The 15511-nt window shown below is 37.7% G+C and overlaps 1 protein-coding gene across 1 annotated transcript; it reads right to left on the bottom strand.

Moving 5' to 3' along the window:
* Positions 1-4870: 4870 nt before the first annotated feature.
* Positions 4871-10045, bottom strand: fgf1b (fibroblast growth factor 1b). Its single transcript, XM_063011524.1, has 3 exons — positions 9814-10045; positions 5917-6020; positions 4871-5595 (listed from the first exon to the last, which is right to left on the bottom strand). The coding sequence occupies exons 1-3, from the start codon at positions 9980-9982 to the stop codon at positions 5404-5406; spliced, it is 465 nt and encodes a 154-aa protein (XP_062867594.1). The 5' UTR covers positions 9983-10045; the 3' UTR covers positions 4871-5403.
* Between the last annotated feature and the right edge of the window lie 5466 nt (positions 10046-15511).

Here is a 15511-nt window from a genome sequence, read left to right as displayed (position 1 = left end):
CATAAAACACCTTTGGGATGAATTATAACATTGATTGCAAGCTAGGCCTTCTTGTTTAACATCAGTGCCTGACCTCACAAGTGCTCTTTTTATTAAATAGGCACAAATTCCTACAAATACATTTCACAATCTTGTGAAAAGCCCTTCCAGAGGTATGGAGGATGTTTTGACCTTAATAAAGGGTGGGGGATTAATGGTTGTAGAATAATACTAACAGTAGTACAAACAGTACTGTGATTTCACCACTAGTAGAGAGTAAAAACTGCCCCAGTCAGACTTGGTTGTTTCTATTCACTTATGCTGTTTAGCTATGCTGTTTTCTCTGAAGTGCATGGAATACTAGAATAAAAGTAATAAAGCATAGAAGTAATTTCAGCTAATTAATTGCGCTAAATAAATATGCAGGGTACATTTTTCTAATGGTACTGAGTAAACCATATCACCGTATGGCCTTTTGCTGATGGCAGTTACTCATACTGGCAAACAAGACCAACTGCATACAGACACTAATTACAGGAAATACTTGAAATACTTCTGTTAACGGTTCTTACAAAGCAACATTTACCACAGCCCCAATTCAGAAAAGGGTTGGAACAGTATAGAATATGTAAATTCAATTGTATTTAAATGCAAATAACACTATTCACTTAACTGTAAAATAATTGAAGGCCTGATTTTAGTGTTTATATTAATCTAATATAATAACATGGTTAATATTGACATATAATACATGTAATATAATAAGTGATATATACACCAATCAGCCATAACATAAAAACCACATTCATGTTTTTACACTCTGTCCATTTTATCAGCTCCACTTACCATATAGAAGCACTTTGTAGTTCTACAATTACTGACTGTAGTCCATCTGTTTCTCGGCATGCTTTGTTAGCCCCCTTTCATGCTGTTCTTCAATGGTCAGGACTCTCCCATTACCACTACAAAGCAGGTATTATTTGGGTGGTGGGTCATTCTCAGCACTGCAGTGACACTGACATGGTGGTGGTGTGTTAGTGTGTGTTGTGCTGGTATGAGTAGATAAGACACAGCAGCGCTGATGGAGTTTTTAAACACCTCACTGTCACTGCTGGACTAACCAAAAATACAAAAACAACCAAAAATATATCCAGCCAACAGCGCCCCGTGGGCAGCGTCCTGTGACCACTGATGAAGATCTAGAAGATGACCATTTCTAACAGCAGCAATAGATGAGTGATCATCTGTGACTTTACATCTACAAGGTGGACCAACTAGGTAGGAGTGTCTAATAGCATGGACAGTGGGTGGACACGGTATTTAAAAACTCCAGCAGTGCTGCTGTGTCTGATCCACTCATACCAGCACAACACACACTAACACACCACCACTTTGTCATTGTGACTGCAGTGCTGAGAATGATCCACCACCTAAATAATACCTACTCTGTGGTGGTCCTGACTACTGAAGAACAGGGTGAAAGCAGGCTAAAAAAGTATGAAGAAAAACAGATGGACTACAGTCAGTAAATTGTAGAACTATATTGATTCTATATAGTAAGTGGAGCTGATAAAAAGGACAGTGAGTAGAGAAACAAGGAGGTGGTTTTAATAATAATAATAATAATAATAATAATAATAATATAATAATAATAAGTAAGTGGCTCTATAAATTGGTACAAGAAAACATCAGTTTTTGGTATTGTATAAATTCTTAGTGTAGGGACATTGTGTTCCTTATTGTACCTTTTTTTTTTCACAGTTGAAACATTGTTTTGAATTTTATCAGTTTAAGTGAAACAGTGTCTCAAATAGGCATTGCTTATTTATTTATCCTGGAACTATTTCTTTCTTTCTTTAGGTGCTCCTGTATTTAGGGGGTCACCACAGCCAACCATTCTTGTCCGCATACCTGATTAAGCACAGTTTTCCTATCCTGGATGTACTAGATATGACAAAGAGAGAGAGAGATATATTTTATACACAAATCTTAATTTCTTAAAAATGCAGAATGGCATTCTTTTTAATTCATGCTAGCAAGGTTACATGGTCAAGGCAATACTCTAAATAAAGCGTTTGTATGTTCTACGTATCACCTTACCCAACAATTGAATATCTCAGAGATTAATGTTCTGCACTGGTGACTGAAGTGTTGGCTACTAGAAGTCCACAGATGGGACATTAAGCAAGGCTTTTAACCTCTGACCAGGCTGACCATGGCTGATCCTGCACTCTGACCACAGATTAATTCTACTTCGGGATAGGCCTTACACACATCATATGGACATATGGATTTCCAGAGAGAGAAGCAGGATTTGTCACTCCACAGTCCAGAGTCTAGTGGAGTGCTTTACACCACTCCATCCAACGCTTGGCATTGTGCTTGGTGATGTAAGGCCTGCATGCAGCTGCTTGGCCATGGAAACCCTTTCCATGAGGTTTTCTGCACCCATTTTGTGCGGATGTTAATGCCAGAGGAGGTTTGGAACTCTTTATGCACTATGCACCACAGCACTTGGTAATCCCACTCTGTAACTTTGCATGAACTGGCACTTTGTGCTTCCACTTTTATTAATACCACTTACAGTTGTGTGTGAGGGAAATTTCATGTTAATTAATTAAAAAAACAATTTTTTCCTAGCAATTACCATAGGTACTATATTAATTAACCAATTAACTAAGGTACATGGTAAGGTAAATAGTTTTATATTGTATCTGTCATTTTTTAGTGACTCAGTGATTAAATTCATATGTCTTTGTCCAATAAATATTGTCAGCTTTCTGGAATTATGGCAAAATCTGCTGTGTCAAAAATACTCGTACAACACACCTAATACCTGTTTTTATATATATACAGTACCTTAGCTTTTTGTACTTTTGCCACTCTACTTTTTACATAAAAAGGAACATCTGTAACAACAGCACAAATGCTCTCGGGTAACCTACATGCTCCGCCATCATGTTACTACTATTTACTTTCATAAGTAACGCCCACCGTTGATGACGCATGCTTGGTTCCCAAAAACTGGTGGAAACGTGTGTCGGTTCTCTAAAAAACACCAAGGTTCGAAGAAACCCGAACAGAACCGGTATAAGAACCAGAGTTCTTTTGGTGGAAAAGTGTTAAAGTGCTAAGCATATGGGTTTCTTGTATTAATTATTTTATACACATTAGCATTTTCAGAAAACTCAAAGTAAGCTAATGATAAAAAGTTCTTTGTTTTGATGAAGATGAATAACAGTTGCAGAATGTATTAAAATTACACAACTACCATCATATGTAAAAGTATTTGTATTTGAAATGTTTGACTTTTCCTTTTTGAGTACCTGCAAATTAAGAATACTATGTGCTATATGTCAGTAGTACAAAATATAACCTAACACATTTCTTATAACACAGTAATTATAAGACAAAAAACAATTTCCCTCAGGATTAATAAAGTTCTATCTATCAAGAATTTATTGTAGCACCATATAAAAGTGTGACTTTTTTATTTTAGCTGGTGCGCTTGATCATGCCTTGTCATTTTTATTGACTTTTGCTTTCATAATGACGTCTTTTCAAACGCAAACACAGACCCAGAAGGTTGCCTGATAAGTAAATGGGTGCACAGATAATGCAATCTTTTAATTCCTCGATTATATGTTCATATCTCTTAGAAACCGAGCATTTGTGTAGATTTGCTACCAACAATAAATACATTCAGGAAAAAATATTATTTAAGAGCCGATGTGAATTTGTTTCAGTAAAAATTGAGTTACACCACAAAAAAACTTCATTGGTTGTGTTCTCAAGTGAGTTTTTCTTTAAACAAAGCAAGCAAATGGACCTAAAATTCATGTTAAAGCACATTTCACACCCATACTTAAAAATGGTTTATAATAATCATAATATGATGCTACTGTGTATAAAAATAGAACATAAACTATAGAGTAAAAAAAACTTTGTTACGTATAAACATGGTGTAATATTAAACTAGATTTGACCTCTACAAACCTCCTGAGCCTGTGTGGCACTTTGTGGTTTCTAATGTTATTACCAAGAGGCCAATGGCACCTTTCAAGGACTTACAAATCATTATGGCTGAGATTAGTTGGTCTATGCAAGTAAGCTTTACACACAGTGTGGCAAAATAAGCCTCCGAAAAACAAATTGCACACACAGTCTGTTTTGCACTTTTTGAACACAATGTTTGAGGAAAATTGAACATAGTACACCACCCAAAATACACTATACCCATGGTAAAGCATTAGGGTCAAAACATAATGTTGTGGGGTGTTTCTATTCAGTGGGAAACATTCAGCCCTCTGCTAGACAGCTGAATATGGGTAGGTGCTTCACTTCTCATCATAATGACACTAAACACACAAAGCAATGTACTGGCTTAAGACTAGGAAGGTGAATGTCATGTCTGTGAGTGTCCAGCTCAGACCAAGCTCAGCTTAGAGTTCAAACCCTACATCTGGTTAATTTCTTTGATAAAATTGTACTGCCACACTCCATAGGAAATAACGGCACAGCCAGTGCAAAAGCGGTTTTGAGCTCGCTAAGGAATATGGTGTTCCAAGATCAAGCATCTCCACGATTAAGAAGCATAAGGAAACAATAAAGAAGCATGTGCAGGTTTTATTGTATTTTGTTATTAATTTTTAATGTATTTCAGTGTTTTTTTTATATTATATTTGTGTTATTTTTAGTGTATAAGTGTCAAAAACAACCCCATTATTTTACAACAGCCTAAAATATATGCAGTTTCACGGAACCACGGAATGCATTAAGGTTTCCCATACATCCTTATGGGAAAAAAAACCTTGAAACTCAATGCCACTCCCAGAACCAACTGACATTGAGTTTCGAGGTACCACTGTATAAAATATAAATAAATGTATTAGTACAAAACCTTTCACATTAATAGATATTTTATTAAAGATATGAAAGTACAACACAAATGTATAATCGGTGTAGAATATATGTACAATTGTTTACAGACAGTGATCACATAAACAAAACGTTTCCACTTTTTTACATTACTATATACAACAAAAATAAATTATTAAAATAGCTTTTTTAAAGTACGCTTCACACACCCTATAGAATATACAGTGTCTATATGCTTCTTCTGGGACAGTGGTAGCCTAGTGGGTAGAGCTTTGGGCTATCGAACAAGAGATTGTGGATTCTGCCATGCAGCCACTGTTGGGTCCTTGAGCAAGACCCTTAACCCTCTCAGCCCCAGGAGCGCTGTACAACTGCTGACCTGACCCTGCGCTCTGATCCCAGCTTCCAAAATCAAGCTGTGATATGCAAAAGAAACATTTAATTGTACTGTACATGTACATATATATGACAAATAAAATCGTTCAATCTTCCCTAGATTATTAATTAGGTATGTATCACAATTTCAGTTAAAACAGTTAAAAAAGTTTAGTGTAGTGGAATTGGGAGGAAGTAGACAGCATTCTGGCTTCTGTGTGTTTTGGGGCCTTGTTTCATCTTCCCACTCTTCTTGATTCCCACGTACCAGTCTCCACAGTCCTGATACTTCTGTGAACTGTATGTGTTGTAGTGGTTCTCCTCCAGTTTCTCTTTGAAATAGCACTCATCGTTCAGTGTGCACTAGGATGCAACATAAAAAGATATAAGAATAGCAGTTGTCTGAAACTTTAATCTACAACAAGACTTAATGAGTCAGGGCTTTATTAAGACATGTTTTAACGTTGCATCTTACATCATTTAACAGCTTTTGTGGTTCTGAAGGCTTACTGGAAAAGGCTTAGAGCTTTGTTGTGTGGCTTTCAAAGGAACCACCCAGTGACAATTATATGCATATGCCACACATGCGATCTTGTGAAAGCTTTTGTTGCCTGTAGCTTTGCTGTTAACCACTATATATTGTGTGTTTTAACAATTATGATTCTTTTTTATGCCAACACTTACTGTGCCGTGAAGTTTTCCACTTTTGTCCATGGCCAGGTAACGCCCAGTCTCTTGACCTTTAATGACCACCACACCGGCGCTGACTGCTTTTACTTTTAGCACAGCTTTGTGGTATAACAAAGTAGCAACATGGTTAATAACAAATAAATTATAAAATAGCTAAAAATAAGTTTTATTATGGTAATAAAATACAACCCAGTATGGGACAGTATGGAAAATTCTAATAAAAAACTCCAGTGTTTCTTACATTTACTGATCTTTAGATATAATCAGACAGTCTGAATCTAACATATTTTATGTTTTGTCAGGTCAACTTCATTTCATTTGTTAATTTACATTCTTGCATCTCAGGCCTGCAACACATTCCAAAAAAAGTTGGGACAGTAAAGCATTTACCACTTTGCAATGTTGTAAATCCTTTATACAAAACTTTTACATTTTGGCACCAAGGATATCAAGTGATTAAGTGTTTCAGGTGATTTCAGTGTTTTACTTTGTCCCATTCTTCCTGCAAACACGTCTTAAGATGTACAACAGTACAGAATAGTCGTTGTTGCTTTTTTTCATTTTACAGTTCTCCACACATTCTCTGTTGGGGACAGGTCAGGACTGCAGGCTGGTTAGTTTAGTACCTGTACCCTCTTCTTCCACAGCTATGCCTTTGTAATGTGTGCAGCATGTGTTGCTCTAAAATCTCAATGTACTTTTTTTGCATTAATGCTGCCATTAATTGCATTAATTGCATTTAATTATTATTATTATTATATTATTAGAGCAGCATGTGTTGCTCTAAAATCTCAATGTACTTTTATTGCATTAATGCTGCCATTAATTGCATTTAATTGCATTAATGCCACCTCCACCCATCACCTTCACTGAACAGCAGGTCGGCTGTGTTCTCAGGAAACAGAAGATCAGGAAAGCTGCTGGACCTGATGGCATCTCACCTGCTACACTCAGGCATTGTTCTGATCAACTATCTCCCATCCTCACTGATCTTTTCAATCAGTCCCTGAACATGTCTGCTGTTCCTGCATGCTTCAAAACCTCTGTCATCGTTCCAGTTCCAAAAAAGCAGAAGATTTCCTGCCTGAACGACTACAGACCAGTGGCCCTAACATCTGTGGTGATGAAGTGTTTTGAGAGACTGGTACTTCAACAACTTAAAGTTATGACTCATGACATTCAGGATCCTCTCCAGTTTGCATATAGAGCCAACAGGTCTGTAGATGATGCCATTAATTTGGCTCTCTCTTACATCCTGCAACACCTGGACAGCCCTTCTACGTATGCTCGTGTGCTGTTTGTAGATTTTAATTCTGCTTTTAACAATATCATTCCTGACCTTCTGCTTCAAAAACTGTGGCAGCTCAATGTACCCCCATCTATCTGCTACTGGATCCACAACTTCCTGTCTAATAGGAAACAGTATGTAAAGGTGGGTGACCACATTTCGGATCCTCTCTGCCTCAGCACTGGCGCTCCACAGGGATGTGTGCTCTCTCCTCTGCTCTACTCCCTCTACACCAATGACTGCAGATCTAACAGCAACTCAGTTAAGCTCATTAAATTTGCAGATGACACTACCCTGATCGGACTCATTTCAAACAACGACGAGTCCACATACCGGGAGGAATTAACACAGCTGGTGTCATGGTGTGGTAAATACAACCTGGAGCTAAACACACAAAAAACGGTGGAGATGATCATTGACTTCAGGAAAAAACCTTCTCCACTGCCTCCGCTGGTCATACACGGCTCCACAGTCAGCAGAGCCGAGTCCTGTAAATTCCTGGGCACGACCATCCAACAGGATCTTAAATGGGACAGGCATGGCACAGCAGTTATGAAGAAGGCCCAGCAGCGCTTGTACTTCCTGAGACAGCTTAAGAAACTTAGACTGCCCCAAGCTCTGCTGGTTCAATTCTACACTGCGATAATCGAGTCCGTCATCACAGCTTCTATCACCGTCTGGTTTGGCTCGGCGTCTCTGCACACCAAACGTAAGCTACAGCGTACAGTGAGATGTGCAGAGAAAATCATCGGCTGTCGTCTTCCCACCCTAGAAGATCTACACTCCTCTAGGATGAAAAAGAGGGCAAGGAAGCTTATGGCAGACTCTTCTCACCCCGGTCACTCATTTTTTCAGAGGTTCTCATCTCAGCGGAGACAGAGAGTGAGAGCATTAAAGACTCGTACAAACCGCCACCTCCACAGCTTCTTTCCCCAGGCAATCAGCTTACTCAACAAGGACTACTTCCACATCCCTCCGTTTTAATAAATGCTCGTGGGTTTCACACAAGCTTCCCGCATTTTAATAGTTAATGCACATATGCACCTTATGTGTAAATAATCTCTATTGCACAATTTTTTATCACTACTATATTGTTTATTTTATTCTATGTATATATATACCATTGTTTATTGTTTATTATATGTTTAGATATAGTGTACCTTTTACTATTTAACTTGTATGTATGTTGACACCTGCACCTAAAGAGATTCCTTGTACATCTGCTACTTGGTGAATAAAAAGATTCTGATTCTGATTCTGATTCTGATTACTGTAGTGTACATTCCTTTCTGTACTGCTTGATTTTTCTTTACAGCTTTTGATAAATGATAGTTCTTGATGCAGTGCCATCTGAGGGATGATGGGCGTTCAGCTTAAGCTTGCACCCTTGGCCTTTGCGCACTGAAATTCTTTCATATTCCTTGAATTGTTTATTGATATTATGAACTTTAGAAAGACAATATGCAAATTCCTCAGTCTTTCTTTGAGGTACATTGTTTTTAAACATTTTTATAATTTTCTCACACATTGCTGAAAAACTGAGATCCACTGCCCATCTTTGCTCCTCAGATCAAGATTACAATCACCTGTTGGCATCACCTGTTTGAAATTATTTACTTTCTTACCTCATTACTAGCCCTAAATTGTCCCTGTTTCAACTTTTTTGAAATGTTTTATAGGCCTGAAATGCAGGAATGGATGTTTATTAACAAATGAAATAAAGTTGATCAGACAAAACAAGAAATATCTTGGGTGCAGACTGTCCACAATGAAATAAAAGTCAAAGTAAATACTAGACAGCCGGCCAACAGATTCAAACCCTGATCTTAGGGCCTAATAATAACTAATTGTTATTATTAATTTGTTATAAATGGAACAAATTAATATTGTGTAATAACATTGACTGTTAATATTTTATTAATGATAATAATGATATTAATGATTAATGTATAAATATAAAATTATTAATTTAATAAAATGTAATATCATTGGCTAATAAAGCAAAAGTTTTTTTCCCCTTTGCAGCCTAATCTAGTCTTGGCCAGCTAATTGCTTTTTTGGGCATGGGACTGGCATTAAGAGCACACAGACAAGTGCACCTCCGAAAGGCTAGACTGTTATAACCCCTCCCCTTCAACATAGCCAATCATGTCACACTACTGAGACTTAAGCCCTGATAATGGGGTAGCAGGACTTCTGCTGGCTAATGTATCAAAAGTAATAAGGTGTACTAAAACTAAAAGGAAACAGTCAAGAAAGACTAAGATATAAATGATTATTAATTAAAATGATTATTATTAATTAATAATTACATTAATTTAATAACATTGTATCTAACCCCCCCCCCATTATTATATGACATTCCTGTTTTTTTTTCATAATGAATAAATGATGATACATTTCATTAAAGTTTAATATATAAAGGATAGCTAAGAGTTAGTATTATTTTATAGTATAAACTAATGTAATCAATATATGTAATCAACTCTGTTTTTTGCTGATGTTACTGTATTTTTTATTAAAGTACAATAGTTAAAGAGTAGAGACTGTAATACTGGGTTTTAATAAAAGTATTCTAGTTTACATTAGGATGTTTTCCTTACTGTAAGCGTCGTTCTCTTGGCGGCTGCCGTCCACCGTTCCTCCGGGCAGCATGCGTAAATAGTGCCCCCCGTTCTTACAGTACAGTCTCTTCAGAGCGTCGTAACTCGGCTGATCGGAATCAAACGGCGATGGAGACGGTCCGAGGACTGTAACGTGACCCTCCGTCATCCCGCAAAGTGGTCTGGAGGCAGTCCAGAGCCCCCGAGGTTCAATCTGGGCAGTGTGTGGTCAGTCGCAGCGCTCTCTTTAACACACGCACCGGGTCCGTTTAGCGGAGTTTTCTCCGTAACGCCGCCCTCAGGTTTGATTACGTGGGCCGGTGTGCGCACAATCTGCGCAGTTAGGAATGAACTCGGAATGCAGCCAAAGCTTTCTGCGTAAATCGTTGAATAAATTTTAATAAATCACTCTTACTCTGATTAACTTTGCAGATTTTGGGGTGAAAATTACCAGGGTACCAGTAAAATTTACTTTACATACGATCTCTTAGATCTTCACTCATGTATTAATTTGTACTTAATCAGACTGTAGGTGATTCTAGAAACTTCCTGAGGGAAAAAGGCACCAAGCCAACTCAGGCTATCATCCATCTCAAGATATATTACTTCATCAGATTTACCCATGCAATGATTCTTAAGAAATTCATTACCGGAAACTATTACACATTTGTTTTATTCTTGTGTTTATTCAGCAGAATTTTCAAAGGAGATATTATTAATAATTTTAATCAGTGGCGGCTCCTGCCAAATCTCTCAGGGGGGTTAATTGTTGCGATGATGGCCAAGGTGACCCGTTCAATGGGTAAATTAAAGGTTAAAAAATTTACATCTTAAGTCATCTGTCAGTTTGCCCTCACAAATACCTTTGAACATGGAGAGAGACCAGCTTTACCATTAATCATAAAATTAAGTAAAACCTTCAAACTAACAATTTAATTCGGTCTTCATGAGATAGCATTTTATTTTAGGTGCAGCAGATCCAGAATAAAGATCGGCATCGGGGCTGATGTGCAATGAATAAAGAAGTACAATTAAACAATTGGGGAGATACAATAAGTGCAATCACACTTCACAATTTAAAAATTACATTACTTACTTGTAATTTACTTGTAACTTGTATGATTTCCCCCCCTTTGTACATGCTTGATGTTTAAATGTGGTCTGGGTGGCCCTAATTCTTAAGTTGCTAATTTTTCCTTATTACTACGATGACTGAATGGCTGAATTTCCCTTAATGACATGTTGGAGTTGCTCCGAACTGAGGTGATGGTAGTCATGGTCACGAGATCACGACACCAGGTTACGTGTGACGCAAGCACGTAAGTGCAAGCCCTCCCGGAACCCATTCAGAATGTGTTGCAGCGCCTGCAGTTCGAAAAAAAGTGCCTTAACATGAGTCTATGAGAGCAATCCGGGCGATTTTCAATCAGACTGAAATCGCCCCAAAAGGGGCGGTACTGTACGGAACACAACTCGACGCTGATTGGACTACGATATTCAGAGGCAAGACAGACTCCAGAACAGTCACAGCTGTGATAGAAAAATTTCTTCCCTTTCGTCCTTTGGTGGTGCGTCGCCCGATCGCCCTAAAGAACGAGCCGCCCCTGATTTTAATCATTAAAACTTTTCATAAGTTCATTTATGTTAATGAATTATTGTTGTCTCTTTTTGTTAATACAGGCCTTTCTTCTATTAATGATACCTTAAAGATTTTAAGCCTGCTAGCCTTACACGAAGCCAGAATAACCTTCACTAAACTTCAGACAATTTATAATTAACTTCAAATTACTATGTGACTCCCTGCTTAATATTCAAACTAAAGAATAAAAAGGCCAAATCCATTATAATGCTAAATTATTTTTCTCTCATTAACATTTGTAGATTTTTGGGTGAAAATTACCAGGGTACCTATAAAAATTACATACGATACCTTATATCTTCACTCATTTATCAATTTGTACTAAGTGCTTTCTCTAGATCAGACTGTAGGTGATTTTAGAAACTTCCTGATGGAAAAAGGCACCAAGCCAACGCAGCCTATCGTTTATTGAGATTTTAACGTCATGTTTTACACTTTTGATTACATTCATGACAGGAATGGTAGTTACTCATTACACAAGTTTCATCAGTTCACAAGGTTATATCGAACACAGTCGTGGACAGTTTAGCGTCTCCAATTCACAATTCTCCAAAGCACCCGCAGGAAACCCACACAGACACAGGGAGAACATGCAAACTCCACACAGAAAGGACCTTGACCGCCAAACCTGGGGATCGAACCCAGGACCTTCTTGCTGTGAGGCGACAATGCTACCCACTCAGACTCAGGCTATCATCCATCTCAAAATACGTCATACAATTTACTCATGCAATGCTTTTCTTAAGAAATGTAGTTTTGATGTATCATCACTTTTTGTAACTCTAAACTGGAAACAATTAAACATTTGTTTTATTCTTGTGTTTATTTAGCAAACCTTTGGAACTTTTTGGAATTTTAATCATCACAACTTTTCATAAGTTCATTTATATTAATTAATTATTGGTGTTGTCTCTTTTTGTTAATACGGGTCTTTCTTCTATTAATGATACCTTAAAACTTTTAAGCCTGCTGAGAAAATTCCACTTACACAAAGTCAGAATAACCTTCACTAAACTTAACTTTAGGTAATTCATCATTGACTTAAAATTACTATGTAATTCAATTATTAATATTCTAAAGCAGGAGTGTCAAACGCATTATGGTGGCCCTCAAAGGGCCGATTGTAACGTATCCTGCTGTGATTGCAGTCTGCCTTTGCTGTTTTTCTTGGAAGCTAAATTCTGTGTTTGGTGTCAAAATGCCAAATTTATACTGTATATTTATAATGTACACTAATCAGCCAAAACATTAAAACCACCTCTTTGTTTCTACACTCACTGTCCATTTTATCAGCTTCACTTATCATATAGAAGCACTTTGTAGTTCTGCAATTACTGACTGTAGTCCACCTGTTTCTCTACATACTTTTTCAGCCTGCTTTCACCCTGTTCTTCAATGGTCAGACTACCACAGAGCAGGTATTATTTAGGTGGTGGATGATTCCACTGCACTGACAATGACATGGTGGTGGTATGTTAGTGTGTGTTTTGCTGGTATGAGTGGCTCAGACACAGTAGTGCTGCTGGAGTTTTAAAGTGCTGTGTCCACTCACTGTCCACTCTATAAGACACTCCTACCTAGCTGGTCCACCTTGTAGATGTAAAGTCAGAGACGATCGCTCATCTATTGCTGCTGTTTAAGTTGGTCATCTTTGAGACCTTTATCAGTGGTCACAGAAAGCTGCCCATGGGGCACTGTTGGCTGGATATATTTTTGGTTGGTGGACTTTTCTCAGTCCAGCAGTGACAGTAAGGTGTTTAAAAACTCCATCAGCGCTGCTGTGGATCCACTTATACCAGCACAACACACACTAACACACCACCACCATGTCAGTGTCACTGCAGTGCTGAGAATGACCCACCACCCAAATAATACCTACTCTGTAGTGGTCCTTTGGGAGTCCTGACCATTAAAGAACAGCATGAAAGGGGGCTAACAAAGCATGCAGAGAAACAGATGGACTACAGTCAGTAATTGTAGAACTACAAAGTGCTTCTATATGGTAAGTGGAGCTGATAAAATGGACAGTAAGTGTAGAAAGAAGAAGGTGGTTTTAATGTTATGGCTGATCAGTGTTTATCTGCATTTATATTGTACTCCTTTACCACAGACACGGCCTCATAACACAAGAGACGTACCGGTTTTTCTCCTTGAAGCACAAACTTGTATTCACTTTCCCATCTTTCATTAAATTACCTTCCTTCTGCTTCAATTTTCTCTTCTTGTACATTTTGGGATTATTTGTAAATATCTCTCAGCATCACTTGTTGAGAAAACCACCTCAGTTAAACGTTGATGTGGAAACACTGCCATCTAGTGGCAGCATGCGGTCACTTTGAGGGTCACAAAATTGGCATGCACTGTAGGAGATGCAGTTTATGTACGATTTTACAGTGTATTTTAAGACAATCATACATCTTTTAAGCTCTCGCAGGCCTTAAATTTGACACATGTATTCTAAAGAATAAAAAGGCTGTCAAGACTTTTATCTTCTTAAAAAGATTATAAATGCTGCTGATTGAATTATCTCTTTTCTTCTCAATCTCATTTTGTTTTTGGTTCCCCCATACTATTGTTTTACTACTATTTTATCAATTGACTAAAAAAAAAACTTAGGTTGTCATACATATAGTTACACTATATGGCCTAAAGTATTTAAACCCCTGACCATGAGCTTGTTAGACATCCCATTTTAAAATAGAGTGACCTCTGTATGATGTTTTCAGCTATAACAACTGCCAAACCTTCAGAAAGGCTTCCATCAGAACTTTTAAATGGCTTTATTTGTCATATATAAATATACACATGTACAGTACAATTAAATTCTTTTTCCACATATCCAAGCTTGTTTGACAACTAGGGTCAGAGATCTTGGTCAGCCATTGTACACCGTACCTGGAGCCGAGAGGATTAGGGGCCTTGCTCAAGGGTCCAAAAGCGTCTGCATGGCAGAGCCAGGATTCAAACCCACAATCTTATGATTGATAGTTAAAAGTCTACCCACAAGGCTAGAACTTTCTCTTTGAGAAGATTTCAAGATTAATTGTGTAAAATTAAGCTAATTTATTACAAAGACATTTTTATAAAGACACCTTTATTAAGGGTACAAAGAAATCGGGGTTATTCTGTATTAACCACACTGTTAAATAACAGGCTACATTAAGAATATAAAGATTTTTATATTTTATAAAGTATAAATATGAAACAGTCTGACACAGTCACAGTAATCATTTTACTGGAACACTCTCCTTATTCAGCTGTTACTGGACGCTGAATAATACTTAACAGGACCACTCATGTTTACGGTTATCATCCTCATCCTTAGAATTCCATATCCGGAATGTATTGGAAAGGTATCAAGCTCTGGGATGGGAAAGAATGAGAGAAAAAAAGAGAACCCAGTAGAAAGAATGTGAGGCCTACCCACACGCATGGCATATTTCCATGTGGTCGCAGTAGAGAAACAATTGTATTACTGGAAATACATCAGTAGTGCCAGACAGATCAGAAATAACACAAAGCAATGTAGTTTGTGTGACAGACATCCATCAGATTCATGCAAAAAGTAGCAAAAAAACAGCAGTGTGATACAACATTCCACATCAGACAGCATGTCTTGCCTTAACTATGAAGTACTTTCATTTCTTCTAAAATATTTCAAAGTGGTAACTTCCTACCCTCCAGTCTCTTGGGTCCAGTTGTGATTGCTTTCCTCCAATGACTCTGCATTTGTGTGTCCTTCATGATAAAATGCGTCACTGAATCCAGTTTAGCACATCATTGTGAGCACTAAATTTACCCTGCTCTGCTTGCCATGTGCATAATGTGTACTCTGCCCTTTGTGTAAAAAAGGGACCTGTATCATACTTCCAATTACTTCCAGTCTTCTTCACCCCAGTGTCTCAGTGTTTTGGGCCCCACGAGGGAACTGCCCCAGAGGCAGTTCTATCCACATTCTCCATTGCAGGTTATGAATGTGTTTCATTTGAATTGGAATTGTTTCATTGGAATTTTCTTTTCCCAGCCAGCGGCAGACTCCTACATTAGCCGGAGGAACAC

Source organism: Trichomycterus rosablanca, chromosome 16 (genome assembly GCF_030014385.1).
Source record: "Trichomycterus rosablanca isolate fTriRos1 chromosome 16, fTriRos1.hap1, whole genome shotgun sequence".
Classification (NCBI taxonomy): domain Eukaryota; kingdom Metazoa; phylum Chordata; class Actinopteri; order Siluriformes; family Trichomycteridae; genus Trichomycterus; species Trichomycterus rosablanca.
This window is presented reverse-complemented; position numbering and strand designations above follow the sequence as displayed.